This window comes from Nothoprocta perdicaria, unplaced genomic scaffold, assembly GCF_003342845.1.
Source record: "Nothoprocta perdicaria isolate Ctin4 unplaced genomic scaffold, notPer1 scaffold_31, whole genome shotgun sequence".
Taxonomy (NCBI): domain Eukaryota; kingdom Metazoa; phylum Chordata; class Aves; order Tinamiformes; family Tinamidae; genus Nothoprocta; species Nothoprocta perdicaria.
The window spans coordinates 148,359-164,441 of NW_020455544.1; the positions used below are offsets into that span (position 1 = coordinate 148,359).

General features: G+C 36.2%; 1 protein-coding gene across 1 annotated transcript in view; it reads left to right on the top strand.

The window, feature by feature from the left end:
* The window catches only part of IQCM (IQ motif containing M), a 54,595-nt gene that overhangs the window by 5,168 nt on the left and 33,344 nt on the right, over positions 1 to 16,083 (top strand). Inside the window, exons 2-4 of the mRNA XM_026042583.1 lie at positions 238 to 328; positions 2,494 to 2,561; positions 14,181 to 14,272. Coding sequence (XP_025898368.1) covers positions 14,225 to 14,272 — 48 coding nt within the window. The 5' untranslated portion in view covers positions 238 to 328; positions 2,494 to 2,561; positions 14,181 to 14,224. The remainder of the gene's footprint in view (positions 1 to 237; positions 329 to 2,493; positions 2,562 to 14,180; positions 14,273 to 16,083) is intronic.

A 16,083-nucleotide genomic window follows, 5' to 3' on the forward strand; every position in this document is an offset into this window, starting at 1 on the left:
ACATAGCTCTGTGGAGTGTGTGGTCGACTTGCATAATGATTTGGAGTTCAAAATTAATTGCAGAGTGACATTAGAGAAAATGTCTGCAGTGTGGGCATGTGTTTGTCGTTTCCCGGAGAAGGTTCTTGTAATTTTTCCTGTAAAAAAACATAATGACTTAGTGTCTTTCTTGGGCTGACTGTTTGTGTATGAAACAATATATTTTACATCTCCCTAACGTTGCTTGTCTTTTTTTAGAGGAAATAAGTGTAACTGAGTTGTTCTTCAAGATTGACTCGGTGAGTAGAGCTTTGGAGACTGAGAAAAATGCCAACTTTCCATCTCTCAGGTAAGACCTGAAATAACTGGCTAGTTTCATCTCTGAGACACAAATAACTTGTCCATGATTTTTAATAGGATTTTGTTATACTTGTATTTTTAATTATAAATTATATTTWAAAAACTTTTATTATAAATAATAAAAGAAATTACAAAACCTGTGTAATCTAAGTCATCAAGTTCTGTGAAATTTAGGAATAAAAATTCTGTTTGATTGCTTGTGGAATTAATATTGCCTCTTAAATATGTAGATTGTTTCTACAATCTCATTGAAGAATGCAAGATAAGCAGTCTTTTCAGTAATAAATTTCAGTTGCTAGAGTAGACCTGAAACTTAATCTGAGGGCTAAAATCAGGGAGAAGTGTAGTGGAGTCCCCTTGTTTCCATGTCACTGAGAGCGCAGAGTTAGATGAATCGGTGGAAGTTGGTGTGAATTAGAGCTATTTGTGAGCAGGGCTGGCTTTTGCTGCTGCAGGATCAGAGAGCTCCACCCAACTGCCTCTGTTCTCTCTGTTTCTCCCTTCATGCTTGGGATCATAGTGGAGACAGTGGAGAATCTAGTTGCTCATATTCAAAACCAATCTCCTGTTCACCCCATAGTTATAAATAATAAGGGAAAAAAAACAAGATATTGGATGGATGAAAATTACTGAGCTGCCTTGACTTCAATAAAATAGTGCTAGTTTAGAACAGGTGAGGCTATAACCTGAACCTGGCAACAGAGATCAGCTTTTCCCTTCTTTCTGTTCCATCATGGCCCAATCATGTCATGGCGCTGCCCTCCCTTGTGGCTGCCGCAGCTCTCCTGATACAGCCCGGGTCGAGGCCGTGCAGCTCTCAGCTCCCGGCTGCAGCCCTGCACTCTGGTGGGACCGTGTGTATGAAGACCCACAGGAGCAGCTCTAACCCCGCATGGATGCTGCTATGCAGCCTTGGCAGATACTTTGAGAACTGAATCCTCACCAAAGTTGCTTTCTGCTTTTGATAATTCAAAAGATTTCTCATACATCCGTATCATCACTTCAGACACCTTTCCTTACATTAATGCCTCAAAACGGTTGGCAATAAGTTCCTCTTATAATCTGAATTTTAGCACTTTAAGGAACATTCTTAGTGGAATATTTTCAAATTTTGAATTGCAGTTTAGAATATTGGTGGAAGAATATAGACCCCTAAGTGTGTAATCTGGGAGATTTACAGTTTTATCTGTTTAGTAGGGTAATTGTATTTGCCTTGGAATGAGCACAGTAGAAATAGCTGCTCACAGGACACTTTAGATGTATCAGTGAGCTTTGCCTGTTTCTTTCCAGAAATCCCCAAAGGAAAACTGAATTGCAGCTTATGAAAGACTTCTCATTTGCTCCTCCTTCCATCTTCCTTAACTGTATGGATACATCAGAAAAGAACAAACCTTCATATATTTACTAAAATGATTATCTGTTGATTTTACAGTCTTTCCATTGCTTAGTATCCTCTTTCCTTACTCAAGTCCTTGTGTGCAGCTAGATGGAAGGGGGAAGTATTATCATAATGAGGGAAGGGATTAGGGAGGAATCAACAACAACAAAATAGCAAAAGAGCACTGTCAGGTAGAAAAGAATAGGATAAACCTGTTTCCAAACACCCCAAAAGAGAATAAAAATTCACAGGACTCATTCTCCTAGTTTTATGCTGCTTAATATTCACTCAATAGTTATCATTTAACAGTTTAACAGCAGTAAGGTATCTGTAGGCAATGCCACTAGCCCAGACTTGCTTCCCACTTTGGACAAATCTCTCTTCTGGTGCCACCATAGATAATATTTTCATACTTCCATTCATTCACTTTACACCAACATAAGTGTGAACTGCTCACAGTTGGAATGAAAAAAGTCTGTCTATGAAGAACGAGACTGAAGCCATTAGTTTATTTCATTTTATTGCAAAGCGGTTTTTAGAGTGTAATGACTTTTAGGCCTATCTAATTAGAACAACTAATTTAAAAATTACAGACTCTCCAATTAGCAAATCCCCAACCTCAAATCTAGTGGTTATTCCATAGGTTCATTAAGACTCCTATTTGAAGTGTTAAGAGTATATTTTAAAGTGATATTTTACGTGGTGTGAGAGCTCAGTGTTTAATCTTGTAGAAATAGAGTAGATCAAATTTTCTTCTGTTTTTATTTTTAAAACAGATCCTTTGAATTACCTATTGCTTCTTCTAGACCATGTGGCCTTCCTCAGTTTAAGATCACATACAAAGGTAAAGAATAAATCCTACTCTTGCTCTCAGAAAAGGTCTAATATATATATATATATATATGTCTGTAAAGCGTATTAGGAAGCAAAAGTTATGCTGAGTTTTTTGAGAGCCTGAGGTATTTTTAAAGAACACCTTATTTTTTTAATTTTCTCCAAAACTTCAAACGTCTTGAAACTCACCAAATTAAATTTTTCTTGTATTTGTTAGTTTTTTCTATACCTCCACATATCCCAGTGAATGCCATTCTGTATTTATCTTCTAACCTCTTTCCCAAAGAACAGTCTTTGCAAGGTTACTTGACACCCTTATCCTCCAGCATTCAAATCCAAAGTGAAAGGTCACTTACTGTGTTTTGCTGACAGCTATTACACATATTACTTAGTGCACCTGAGCATGTACCAAGAACTTGGCTGATGGACAGTACTGCTGTCAAGTTCTGGTTTATCATCCTGCCTCTAACCACTGTAGCTTTGATTCCTGATCCTGACTTTCATATAAGTATCACTTTGTCCTGCCTCTTATCCCAACTGCTTCCTGCATCCAAACAGTCTGCTTAATCCACATCTGGCTGAATGGTCTGGCCCTGACCCTCAGCTGGGCCTTGTCCTTTCTACCATTCCCTGCTTGAACCCTGATCTCAGCTTGTGCTGACTCTTCACCAGCCTGAGCTGCTGTAGTTGGAGAACCAGCTTGCAGCCTGAACTCCTTTTCCTCTGTGGAAACTCACTAAAAATAATGCCTGTGAAGAGAGATCTGCAGTAAAAGCTTCTGATGCAAAATTGAGTACTTAATGCTTTTGTAACCTGAGGAATTTACTTAATCTCATCTTTTTCAGTCCAAGGGCACTGAGAGATAGGTAAGGTATCTGACTCTTGCGAAAATAAGACACTTCTCTGACCTGAGTTTTCCTTGATAAACAGAAATAATAACAAAAATGCGTTTAGTGTAAAGGCCTCCTAGGACTCTCAAAAACTTAACTGGGCTCTTAATCATGATAGTCACTAACCATTTTCTTAATTTAGTGAAGTTAAAGGTCCCCAGACTGGCTATTGCTAACAGCAAATTGGTCTGTTTTTTGGTTCTCTGCACTGTACACCCTTGGTGTAAAGAGATGTAAAGCTATAAAAGGCAATGGATACTGAAACAATCAGGTTTTGAGAATGAGTTAACATCTGTTTTTCCTTCGGATGCAGGTAACTTACATTTCATAATGCGTTTACACATTATACAATATACATTTTGATAAAAACAAACAAGAAAACTGATCTAGGCTAGGGGAGTTTTCAATTGCAGTTTGTGCTTTGGTGCTCCCTTCGTTACAAGGAGRAAGCAACCAGTTAGCCTATTCACTACAGGATTACTTTTAATTCTTGGTCTGCTAGCAAGCGAGATTGATGTCTGCTCCCACCACTCATGCTATGCACATAAATAGAAACCTCTATGGTGTCCTGAGAGCTGTAATGTTAAATGGCGCAATTTTTGGTAACAGTTTGCAGTTTTCGTTTTTGAAAATAAATACCCAAACTTAGCAATGTGTGTACACGGTTAGGACTTTGTGATATTGGCCTTCTTGGATCTATTGATGAGAAACATAGGCTCTGGTTCTGTTGCTGATAAGTGTGGGCAAACCCTGGATGTATGCAAATCTCTGCTTTCCTTATGTGAATGCTTACAATGAATGGAAAACAGAGGAACGTAGTTTAACAGCATAGTTTAAAGCATAATAGGTGATTATTGGTATTAGACATCCTGTACATGTATACTACTTGTGGTGAAAGTTGAATCAAAGCATGCTATGTGATTTAGTTTGTTACATCTGTACTGAGAGTCTTATAATAACTCACAGTATCTGCAAAAGTGTGAATTTCAAATAAAAGATTTTCAAAATTCGTTTTGTGCTTTAAGTGCATTTCAGCTCTTAACTAAAGAACATAAGTTGCAGGCCATCTATCAACAACTTAAGCTACAAATGAATTTTTCATATGCTCACTGAATTCAGGAATAGGAACTTTTAAATAGTGATGGTAATAGCTAGCAACATCCAAGGAAAATATGTTTTCTAATGATTTATTCAGTAATTATTACCAATGCTCTTCAAACTATACTCAAGCAACTGTCAAACTTGCTGAATACCTAAGTTAAAAAAAAAAAAGTCAGGATTAATTCTAAAATGTTTTTAATAAATTACTCTAGTCCAGCTGTCTTACAAAGTAAAAGGACCAGAACATTTCCCATATCTTCTGGAAATGAACAAATTGTCATTCCTCTTGTAGGAGAGGCACTGTTAAGAAAGCTAAATAATTCATTCTGTTAAATTGAGGCAAGAGCTTTAAGACTGAAAACAAGTGTATGTTCTTATGGATCCATATCAGTGTGTTTTAAAAACTAGGCATACATAGAAGTACACATGAATACCTGAGATCTGCTGATCTGCTTTGCCTGCAGAATCAGCTTAGGCTGATAGTGCAGAATGGATGTTATCTTTTTATTTGCTAATGCTAAATAAATATCGACTTGCACTTTGTCAAACATAAATAACAAGAATAACAACATTTGGTAATGTTCTGTGAGATGATTAGTATAACACCTTATAGTATTTCCATGACCTGTCAGAGATCTTAACATCTTGTGTAACAGAGAGATTGCACACATTTTGTCAGCATTTCAGTCTTGTTTCAGGACCAAGAGGAGAATTTTCACAAGTGTGAAAGTCTGTAGGTGAGGAAAAACTGGGGGAAGAGGAATTAAGGGGGCTCTTTTGCTCTCTTCTATCCTTCTTTAAGTTCATACTGGTATTAGGGCACAGGGGAACTAAATGAATTTAAGGCAGTGCAAACTGCAGCAGACCTTTCTTTCCTTCTGGAGGAGCACTGTGGCCTGTAGGTGCCTGAAGAGCTTGCAAGTTGACTTGGAGCCTGCTTTTCATTTCTCCTTCTATCTAGTGTGACATCTTTGGAACAGAACTTGTACTGTTTTTCTCTTTGATTTCTGCTGTTATTCCTCATATAGAGGTGATTGCATGCTGAAGATTTCTCTTTCAATGAGCTAGGTAGACTGAGTTAAATCATGGCTCTAGCCTATCTCTATCAGCCAAAACCAATCCAAGCCAAAGGAGTAGATGACAAATATGTGAGAAATCAAACATATTTGATGATAAGGAAATAATGCCAGAAACCTTGCATTGACTTGGTTCATCCTTATTCATGAACAGACATGAGTCATCATCAAGCATTGAATTGAACTTAGTTCAGCTTTTTCAGCCTGTTGCCCCCCTCTATTTCTGTCATATAGAATAATTATTTCCTAGCATAAAAATGGCTGCAAGTTGGAATTCAGTTTTTGTCTAGAAGACTTTAGGATGTATATGTTTCAGTTGAAGTTAGTCTAAATAGCTGGAAACTGGACTTTGTGATGCGGGAGTGATGACCAGTTTCGATGAGGAGGGCTGGCAGCAACACTCACATGTATGGAGATGTGGTTTAAGAAAGACTCCGTGAACATTTTGACAACATTCAATGTTGAATCTTCACGTGAGCTCTCTGATTTACACACTGAGAGACTAAAATTCTGCTTGGAACACCTGCATGAACAAACAGCTTTTATGCCTGGGCACAGTCAGCTCAGTAGTACTGATGCCTCTGGAAAGGCTCATCCTGGCCAATAAGGCTCCTTTACTGAGTTGAAGCAGTGTACACTTCCCAAATCCTTGTTACTTTGGTTATGATAGAGTTAGTAAGGGACAGAAGATAACATCACAGAAACTATAAATCTATAAATATTTGTCAAACCTAAATTTTCTACAGAGAGGTCCTATATGGAAAAAAAAATCAATTTTAACACTTTTGAATACCTTGWTTGAAAAATAACTTCTACCGAGAAAATTAATTTTCCTACTCTGTTTTAACAGATGATACTAACAAGAAATCTGTTTCCTGAATAAATGGCTTGTTGCAATAAAGGCCAGAAACTGAAAGGCCAAGTGTTGGATGCTGCAGCTTTATCCATGACAGCTGAGCAGTTTTGCAAATCTGGTCTTGAGAACTGAAGGGCTGTCAAAAGCTGGAGCCCTTTGCATGTGGCTCTGGCTCACATTTAATTAGGGGTTGTTGCAAACTGCGCTGCCTTCTGAGCGTGCACTCAGTGGGAAGACGCCCASATCCCTTTTTATTCTCTAAAGGGATGCTGCTTAGTTGCTGGGCATAGGCAGAAGCATAACCCTAGCTCTAATTCCTTTGTGGATCACCATTTTAGAAAATAAATTCYGTTCTGAAATAAGAAAAGGACCTTTGTTCAGTGGCATTTGGCTAGAATGAGAGTGTGGAAAAAATCAAGACTAAGATTCAATTTCAACACACAGAAGTAGTTTTTTAAAGAACAATCAAATTGCTTTTGTGTGCCTTATGCACCTGTATTTTACTTATGGTGTTAAAGAAATGACCGATTTTTATATCAAAAAAAAAAAAGTGTCAGATGAAGATACATGTTTTTAGATCACAGTGTAGCTGCTTTGTCAGAAAGTGCTTCTAAATGGTGGGGTTGCTGGTAATGAGCACTAGTACAACTGTACTTTTAAACAGTCTGCCCCAATTCGTGGGTGCTGTTTTGTGATKGCTCGCAACAGGAACCTCTGGAAAGGGTTATTTTTCTTGTTTGATTCCTCACAGGTTATGATMATATATCATTCAGGAAAAGAAAAAAAAGCACACACTGATTTAATAACATAAAAATATACAGCTGATGGGCTTTTTCATAGGAAAGTATGTGAAATATTGTTTCATTTYATGGAGGAAATTATAAATTGGAAATAGGGTTTGGAGAAAAGAAAGTTGAAAAAAGARCTGTAGTACTGCAAGTAAACAGTATGTTTTTCAATACAACTTGCAGCATAAAAAAAGAGGCAAGGAAACTTCATATTACAAGATGGGAAATGAATTTGGTCTTTATGAAAGTCAGTGTGTTGCTCAGGACCTTCATGTTTTCTTTATCACTACAATCAAAGGCGATGTAGAGTAAATTAGAGGTAGCTTGATTGTGAATTTATTAAAACAATATCAATTGGAAGCAGTGATAAAATAGGCTTTTGTTCTGACAAAAGCTGTGGTGGTCTGAACTGCAGTCTCAATTCTTCCATTTATTCTGCTTCAATATTTTTGCAGTACAGTTTAACAGAAGAGTTCTGCTGGATGGAACAGGGTTTGCTTTGGGGACTGCAGGATCTTTATGTATTTCTAGGGGGAGTTCTAGGCAATCTTCATGTGCGCTGCTGTATTTTTASTAGTCCTCTCACTTGCCTATTAAATACAAGGCTGAACAATAGTAATTACTGCACAAATGCCAAGGTCCCAAAGTAGTACCATTCACTCCAGTGAAGAGCTGCTGTGAAAGCACATTTGAAAAATAACCCATGGTGACAAGAGGTGGGGGAAGGAGGGAGATGACGGTTCAAAGGGCTTTTTCTAAGGGAATGTAATTCATATGAGATGTTTTTCCCTGCTCTTTGCATTTTTAGTTCAGTAAAAGAAGCCCATAGAAGTGCCTTGTGGGCATAAAGTGAGTTCTTTAACTAATGGGAAGATTTATATAATGGAAATAAATAAAGGCTATGAAATAGGGCTCTAGAGGGAAGCTAGGATTGAGCTGGATCAACTGAGATGTGGGATCAACTGTGTCAGGGGATGAAGTGGGARAGATTAGCTGTAGGATCAGTCTTGGAGAGAAAAAGCAGGGAACAGAGGCCRGCAAGGGGTGGCCATGGGGATTATACTAGGTGTGAATGGAGATGCAATGTTTTTTCTGAACTGGAAATATTAGGGACATCAATATCCCTGGGCCTATTCAGTGCCAGTGAGGGACTCCCAATGTATTCAGGTGTGTGCTGGCTTTACTTCTGCTTTGTTCACTGTGAAACTCTAAATCCAATATTGTTCTGGTGAAAGTGAACCCCTCTAGTGGTATAATATTTTCATTATTTGCAAGCTGTATTTGTACAGTTCTATGGAACCTGCAGTCATCTATGCATACGTGTGTGTATGTATGTATATATCTTATATAAAATGTATGCTTATAAAAGAATTGCAGAAGGAAATGACGAAAGGGAAAACAGCATGTATTTCCACACAAATTACCAAGAATAAAATTGACAGGAATTTTGGCATTGATTTCAGTCATGCTGACATTTCACATTTTGTCTATTGGTCATACACTGTGCAGTACAGATTTCTAACAAGTTTTCATACTTTTTCCTGAAGACATGCTAATGCATTCACAGCAAGCCAGGCACTGATCTACTGCCCGTCTCAGTAGGTGAAGTTAGCACCGTGCTCTGGCTTTAGAAAGAAATGGCCAATGACTTTGCTCGCTGTTCCTTTTAAATAGGGGGCCTTTGCAGGTGTCCTCGCTCCATGTTTAAACCGAGAAGCAAAATTCATATATATACATTTTTTTTTAAAGCAGAAATTTGTCAAAAGTACCATTTGCAAATGTAATGTCGAAGCCTGATTTTTTTTAGCTGTATTTCTGGTTGAAGACTCTGTTTTCTTGCCTGACAAGGTGGGAAACCCCTAGTGGGTCCCTCGCCAGCATCACCGTGGGTGAGCAGCCAAACTGCATGAATGAGACTTCGAAATACGTTCACTTGGAAGAAATTTCAGGATTTCTAATGGATGAGGATAAAGCTGATACAACCCTTACGTAGTATAAGCACTTCACATTTTCCTTAACACAGGCAGGAAGTGCAACCAAAATTCGGAGGTATTTCTTGAGATTTTCTGTGTATGCTTCAAATGTGTTGCATGTAAACAGACTTCTTCAGGGTTCGAAAACTGGACCAACAGGTACATTCTTGATTCCTCAAAGCATTGTTATTTTTGGACACTGTTAARCTCAACTCCAAAGCCTAGAAAAACTAAAGTATAGTTTAAACATATGTTCTCGTATGTACTTTTACCAAAATGGGAAGTGTAGACTGAGTTGTGCATGATTTGTAATACGCTTAGAACAAAACACATGATTTAAAGGATTAATTTGTGGTAACTGTAGCATGAGCCCACTCAATTGCAGTTTGTACCAGCTTTGCCACAAGACATTTTTTCTGAATTTGTGCTAAGCAGAAAGTGCCGTAATAGAAACTTCAGTCTACATAGAGTATATTATTTCAAGTATTTCATGCATGTAAATGTTTTCAGTGTTAACTGGCAAAAGCACTTTATTTAAAATGTGCAACAATGCAACTACCTTTCTGAAACAAAGCAAGGTTCTTCTGTTTGCCTGTTAAGTGTGCTTTAGCAGTTCTTAGAAATGTCATTTATTAAATGTCAAGTTAATTACTTGTAATATCAACTCTGAAAAGCAAACCTTTGTAAGAGCGCTCTCAGAGGCCTAATTTTTCTCTATTCAAGTCTGTCTGGTACATTCTAGTAAACAAATTGACGTCTTCAGTTAGCGACTAAACTATTTGCTAAATATGTGTATTTGTTTAGTATATAGAAGGWTATTTCATAATGGTTCAATGGAAAGGAGTGCATAAAATATTCTTATTTTAAGATAACCGGGTTTTTAAAAGAATGACTGGGTACATGCCAAATAGTAAATTCCCTTGTGTCTCAGGGAACAAATATTCTATGAGGTTGTTAGAAATAGACTAAGAATTTCCATTATTTCTAAACTCCAAAACCAGAAATTCTTTATCTGAGAACTCTTTTAACAAGCTCTGAAGTAGTATAAGAATGTATCTGCATGGGAACATGGAAGTTGTGTGTTCTCATTGTGTCCTAGTTAAACCTCACTTACCTGAGTACCTGTAAGGTAAAAATGCGGCTGTCTGAAAGTGAATRTTGAGAATGAAATGTCAAAGATTGAAGACTGGAGATAAAAGAGCCTGCGAACAGAAACAGGGTAATTTTTGCATTATGTTACRTGTTGTACCTACATGTGGGCCCAGGAACTTTCTGTCAAGTTTCTGTAAAGTGTGCATTCTACATGTGGAAGAGACGAGTAAATTTAACACGTTTATAAATAGAAAATTGAGGTTATGAAGTCAGACTTTAGTAATGTTATACATATCAAGAGYGAGTCTGGCCCCTGGGCATTTTATGAAATCCCATCAGGCTTTTAATTCGTAATGATCTGTATGAAACTAGACATTCTTAGACCACTCAAAAAAAAAAAAACCATTGGACAGATATCTGAGTCCTTGTATACCTTTAAAATCGGCTTCAAAGAAATGTGTCAGGGAAAAAAATATTTGACAAGTATTTTCACTTTTTGAAATTTTGAAAAAAAACATGTAGCAAGGTACTATGTCACCGCAATATTATATTTTTAAAAAGTATTTTAGATTTATAATGAGACCTTAAACACTTTATATTACCTGAAAATCTCAAAGACTTGATTTTATTCTGGTATATTTAGTAACTTTGTTGCTATACTCAAGTTGTTTTTAGCAACTCTTATCTATGTATATAATTCTATATTATGCATGTATGTAAATATGTGAAACACAGTATTTAAAATATAGAATTGCATTAAAATGTCCTTATTTTATTGCAACCTTAGCCATCTGAGACATACATAAAATATTTTTTTGTTGTGTAATTGCATTAAAAATAGATTAGATGGAAGTTGTAATATAGACAGGGAATACAATTTCATATTTTGCTGGTCTAATGAGCCACATTCTTATGTATGATATCCTGGCACTGCAATAGCCACTATACTTCAACCTCATGCACTTTGTCCACTTCATATTTTCAGACTATTTAAAGGGGAATGAATATAAAGGGGACYCTGAGCACCACATTTTCTGTTCACTGTTTCATTGCACTCTTAAACTGACTTAATAGACAAAATCAACAAAATCTAAATGGTTTAAATTAATCTTCCAAGAATTAATAATTAAAATAGGRTCTTCTCCATTTAAGTTACACATATAATCAAAATATGAACTGCTAATTCTATCTGCTACTAATAATTGCTTCTAAGTGCTAGAGATTAAAACTGAGTGTCCTATTTAAAAAGGCATTAGCTAGCTGTGAATTTTCATTAACTTCCTCCTCTCCTCTCTAACACTCATTTTATGGAGCTGAGTGGTCATTGGGAAAAAGAGTGCTTATGTGAGAAGTTTGATTTAAACTGTGACTTTTCTCACCCGTTTATTGGCTCACATAGATGTGAGATGAGCTTTCACAGGATTCTTGCAACAATCTCTGACTTTAAAAAGTCCATGAAGGTTAAAAGCACTTCTGGCTAATCTTACTGAAATGCTCTATGGAAAATGACTGGAGAAAGATGTCTTATATCAAAATGGAGCATGACAGAAATTTGGAGAAGAAGTTGTTATTTTGAGACATGATAGTTCAGTAAGTGTCAGAGAACCCGGGAAAGTATAAAGGACAAAGGTGACTTCTGTGTAAACCAAATACAAAATTGAGTAAGAAGCATAACATTTGTTTGTTAAATTGAATTTTAACTCACTGGTCTCTGGAATCAAAGAAGTGATGTAAACTTTTTTTTCCTCACCTCTTCAATCTTTTTTTGTTACTGCTGATATTTATTAAGTTGTTAGGATCCAAGGTAAATGATGATATGCCTGATGGAAAAGTACTTTGCCAAGCTGGAGGAACATACAGTGTAAGTAGAGAGCCCCAGTGTATTTGAACTTATCTGTGTTGCTCTTTGTTAGGGTATTTACTTCTGGTCTTTACATGATTCCTCTATCTTGCATATCTGAGCATCTCAGAGACTTTTTTCAAATACGACATCACTTCATAGGGGAGAAATTATTGCTGAGAGCAGCTAGACAGTATTTTCAAATGTTTCTTAGTTGACCGAAGTTTTTAAAAGTGACTTAATCCACTACAAAGCACACTTACTTATGACTCAGTCATACWTTCACGGAGTTAGGAGCTATAAAATCCATCCCACTAAATGGAAAACCACTTAACCAAATAAATGAAAGTCCAGAATGAAAATCCTGTTCTCTTTGTAATGTAAATGCTTGACTCAACAACACATATATCTGCATGTTTCCTACTTGTATGTAGAGAGCAGAATGGGCTGTGTTGTTTTGTTTTATTGTTTTTTTTTTTCAAGTAATGTCTGTGAGGTCAATCAATCCGGAGTAATTTGGCAATTATGGAACTGAAATTGTCCTGGAAGAAGCCAGGAGACTTATCTTCAGCGACCTGAAGGAATTCACGTTATGTTGTATTAGAAAGGATGCTATGATACTTTATATTATATTATTGAGCTTCCTGGATCTAGCTGGCAGCTATGGCAACTCTGAGGATGGCGGAAGAGATTAGAGAGGCTACCTGACAGAATAGGAAATGAGGTGAACGTGTCCTCAGTCTTAACCTTTGTACCACAGTACAGTACCTTTWGCATCCTTAATAAAAGGAGGAATAAGGAGAACATTCTTAGAAAAGAGGACTGTACCATAAACAAGGAATAGTTAGGTATACACATATCTCACTTGCATAGGTAAAGAAAAGATAGATTTGAAAATTCTGTCTTTCACCTATTGCCTACTTCCTAACAGTGGAAAAAAAAGGGATTTAAAAAAGAAAAGTGGCAACAGTACTTATATTTATTGTAATTACATTTGTGAGCTCATTTGCTTTTGAAATTATTAACACCAACTCCAATACACCAAGTACAAAACATAAGAATGGATAACTTCTCTGCTTCTTGCTGTAACTTTTCACATATGTGGAACTTTTATAACATTTATAACATTTCCCCCTATCTTCTCTCACGTAAGAARCTCTGGGATTTTTTTTTGTTCACTGTGATAATCTAGACTTAAAATATGTRTAAAGCAATGCATAAGATAGAAGTATAATGTCCTGTATATTCAGTTCAATGTATTAAAGTTATTTCAACTTGATGTTGTATTATCACTAACATTAAAGCTAAATAAAAATAGAGCTAAAAGAATAGGGAATGAAGCATCGTTGAATGATGGTATATGAAGGTATATATGAACATATATCTTGATAGGTGTACGTTATAGAGTAATAGTGGGATTAAAGCARGTAAGATAAGGTCTATGCTTTTTATAAATGCAGAAGGCCTTTCGCAGGAAAGTAGCGCACACTTTTTTTACCATTCAGGAAATCATAAATGTGATACATTACCATCTTATAACGAGAACCAAATTGAAAGTTAGCACCAGGCACACTTTATACTCACTATGGTAGAGCTGTAGTCATRTGAGAGATTAAGCTGTATCTTCAAAATAGCTTAGAAGCCAGCCCTGTTCCTAGTTTCAGCCAGCTGATTTTAGGCCTCTTTATGGAAAGTTATCAGGATAAAAGTGAAACTTTCCTTTTTTCAATTGAAAATATTTGTGAAAGTGAATTAAATGTAATGCAATATGAGGCAAGTTCTGAGACTTTCCCGTCTTTCTTGTCAYGGATCCAGATCAATTTGAGAATGTATTAAGTGGAAAGTTGAAGTACGAAAACGTCTGATTAACCTTGTAGAAAGAAGATGTCAACATCCCAGTTACACTTCTGGGAAATGAAACTGCTAAGAGATTATTTACTTGTGCTCAAGCTACTTAATTATGTTAAGTAATTTGAATAAATGACGTATTAAACATAATAATCTTCCCAACAGACAAAGTATACCAAGACTGGAGAGGAGTGATTGCACCAAATCGTATGAAGGACTCTGCTCAAGTGAGACACATAAACGTGAAGGCCAAGGAGGTATGTAAAATGGTCAAGTGTCATCAAAAGTTCAAGTTCTGTGTACGTTAGAAATTCCTTCAGTTTAATAATGAACTTTCTATGGTCGACTTATGTGATGGTAGACATATATGAGTAGTGTTATTATCAAAACAGGAGAATTAATTTTAAAGTTACTAGAGGAGCCGAGATTTTGACCTCAGAGAAGAAATAGTAAATTCCAGGCTAGCCAATATCTTGTGTTTCTTGTGGGCTCCAAATACTTTTGACAAAACCACAATGCTTCACTTTTAATGCATTTCATTTGAATGAGTAGAAATTCCGTGAATGTAAGCTTATTATGTAACGTGCGTATTGTATGCAGACAATAAAAAACAAACCCTTGTTTTCACTAAACCAAGTGAGTATTTTTAGTACTGTTTTTAAATATGCRTATTACAGATAAGATTTTAAAATTTCATGGCTTTGGAGTATTAAGATTAAATATTAAAAAATAATTTAAATAAGAATGTACCTTTTGGAAGTCTTTTATTCATATTGGGTGTGGATGGATCCTACTACTTAATAAAATGTTTTTAGTAGAGGTAAGTCCATAAGAAAATTCTTCTGAAGACTGAAAGTTGCAAGAAATAAAAGGGGAGCACTTGTTTAAGTGTTTCTTAGTAGAAATAATTCTTAATAATAATTAACTATTATCCCATTTTCTGCTGCTGTTATTGTGTGTTTTCACCCCACCCCATCCTCCCTTCATTCCTCCTGCTTGCACTGGAAGACAGATCTGGTCTCCTCTACTAGTGACAAATCTCATTCACTAGGCTTGACCAGTTTATACTCGCTCAGTTTTTTGCCAGCATTGCCATTTAGTTTTAGGATTGTTTCTTCTTGACTTTTCACACCCACTGCCACTTGAATCATTTGTGTCCACTGTCAGGCATTGTTCTTCTGGTTTAAAAGGGGTCCAACTACTTCTTGTTTCTTTTCATGTAGGATAATTCATTGCCTTAATTGCCCTAATAATCCTAGCAGTTATTTCCCTTCACAAAATCCAGAGAGAATTCAGCTTACTGGAATGCTGAGTGACCAGAGTGATACAGAATATGACACATTGTAGATCGATATTAAGATTTTTGTTACCCAATATTTTTAGGGCGAATTCTATTTCTTCCAACCATGGCTTATTGTCGTGCTGTAACTCACTTAGTCATCCATGTTTTCCACCATTATTTTAAACTAAGTAATTCTTAAAGTAGTTCTTTCTTATTAGGGACTTGGTTTACAAACTTGGGTTTTATATTGTTTAATTAATTTCTGTAATGCTAGTTGACAATGTCATCCAATTATTCTTCTATTATATGACACTTTGGTCTTCCTGACTTTCCTGATGATGTATCACAACTGCATRCCAGCTCACTGTTGCTCTGTCAAACATGAAGAGAAATAATCAATATGTGCACCAGTGACACACATCTCTGAAGAAATCCATCAGCAACCTAGACTTTTAGATCCATACCCTGTTGTCTCTCCCATACCTATTTCCTTTTTCACCTTCTAAATAATGAGAAACCAGAGCTATGATCCAGTTTGGCCTCATAACTGGTTTAGTATAAAATACCGCATAATACATAMATTATTTTTATTTAAAGCAGTATTTATAGTATTTAAAATAAGTTAAAAGTAAGTCCCTACATACCCTAGAGAAATCTGTGTGTACTAACTATCTAATGATTCTCGTTTGGAGATTTCTTATATTAYATCTTAAACATTGTATTTTATAAGTGGCCCCCAAGAAATAACCTGCAGATTGGTGCCAGGTATTTTCAGGGTTTGAAAAC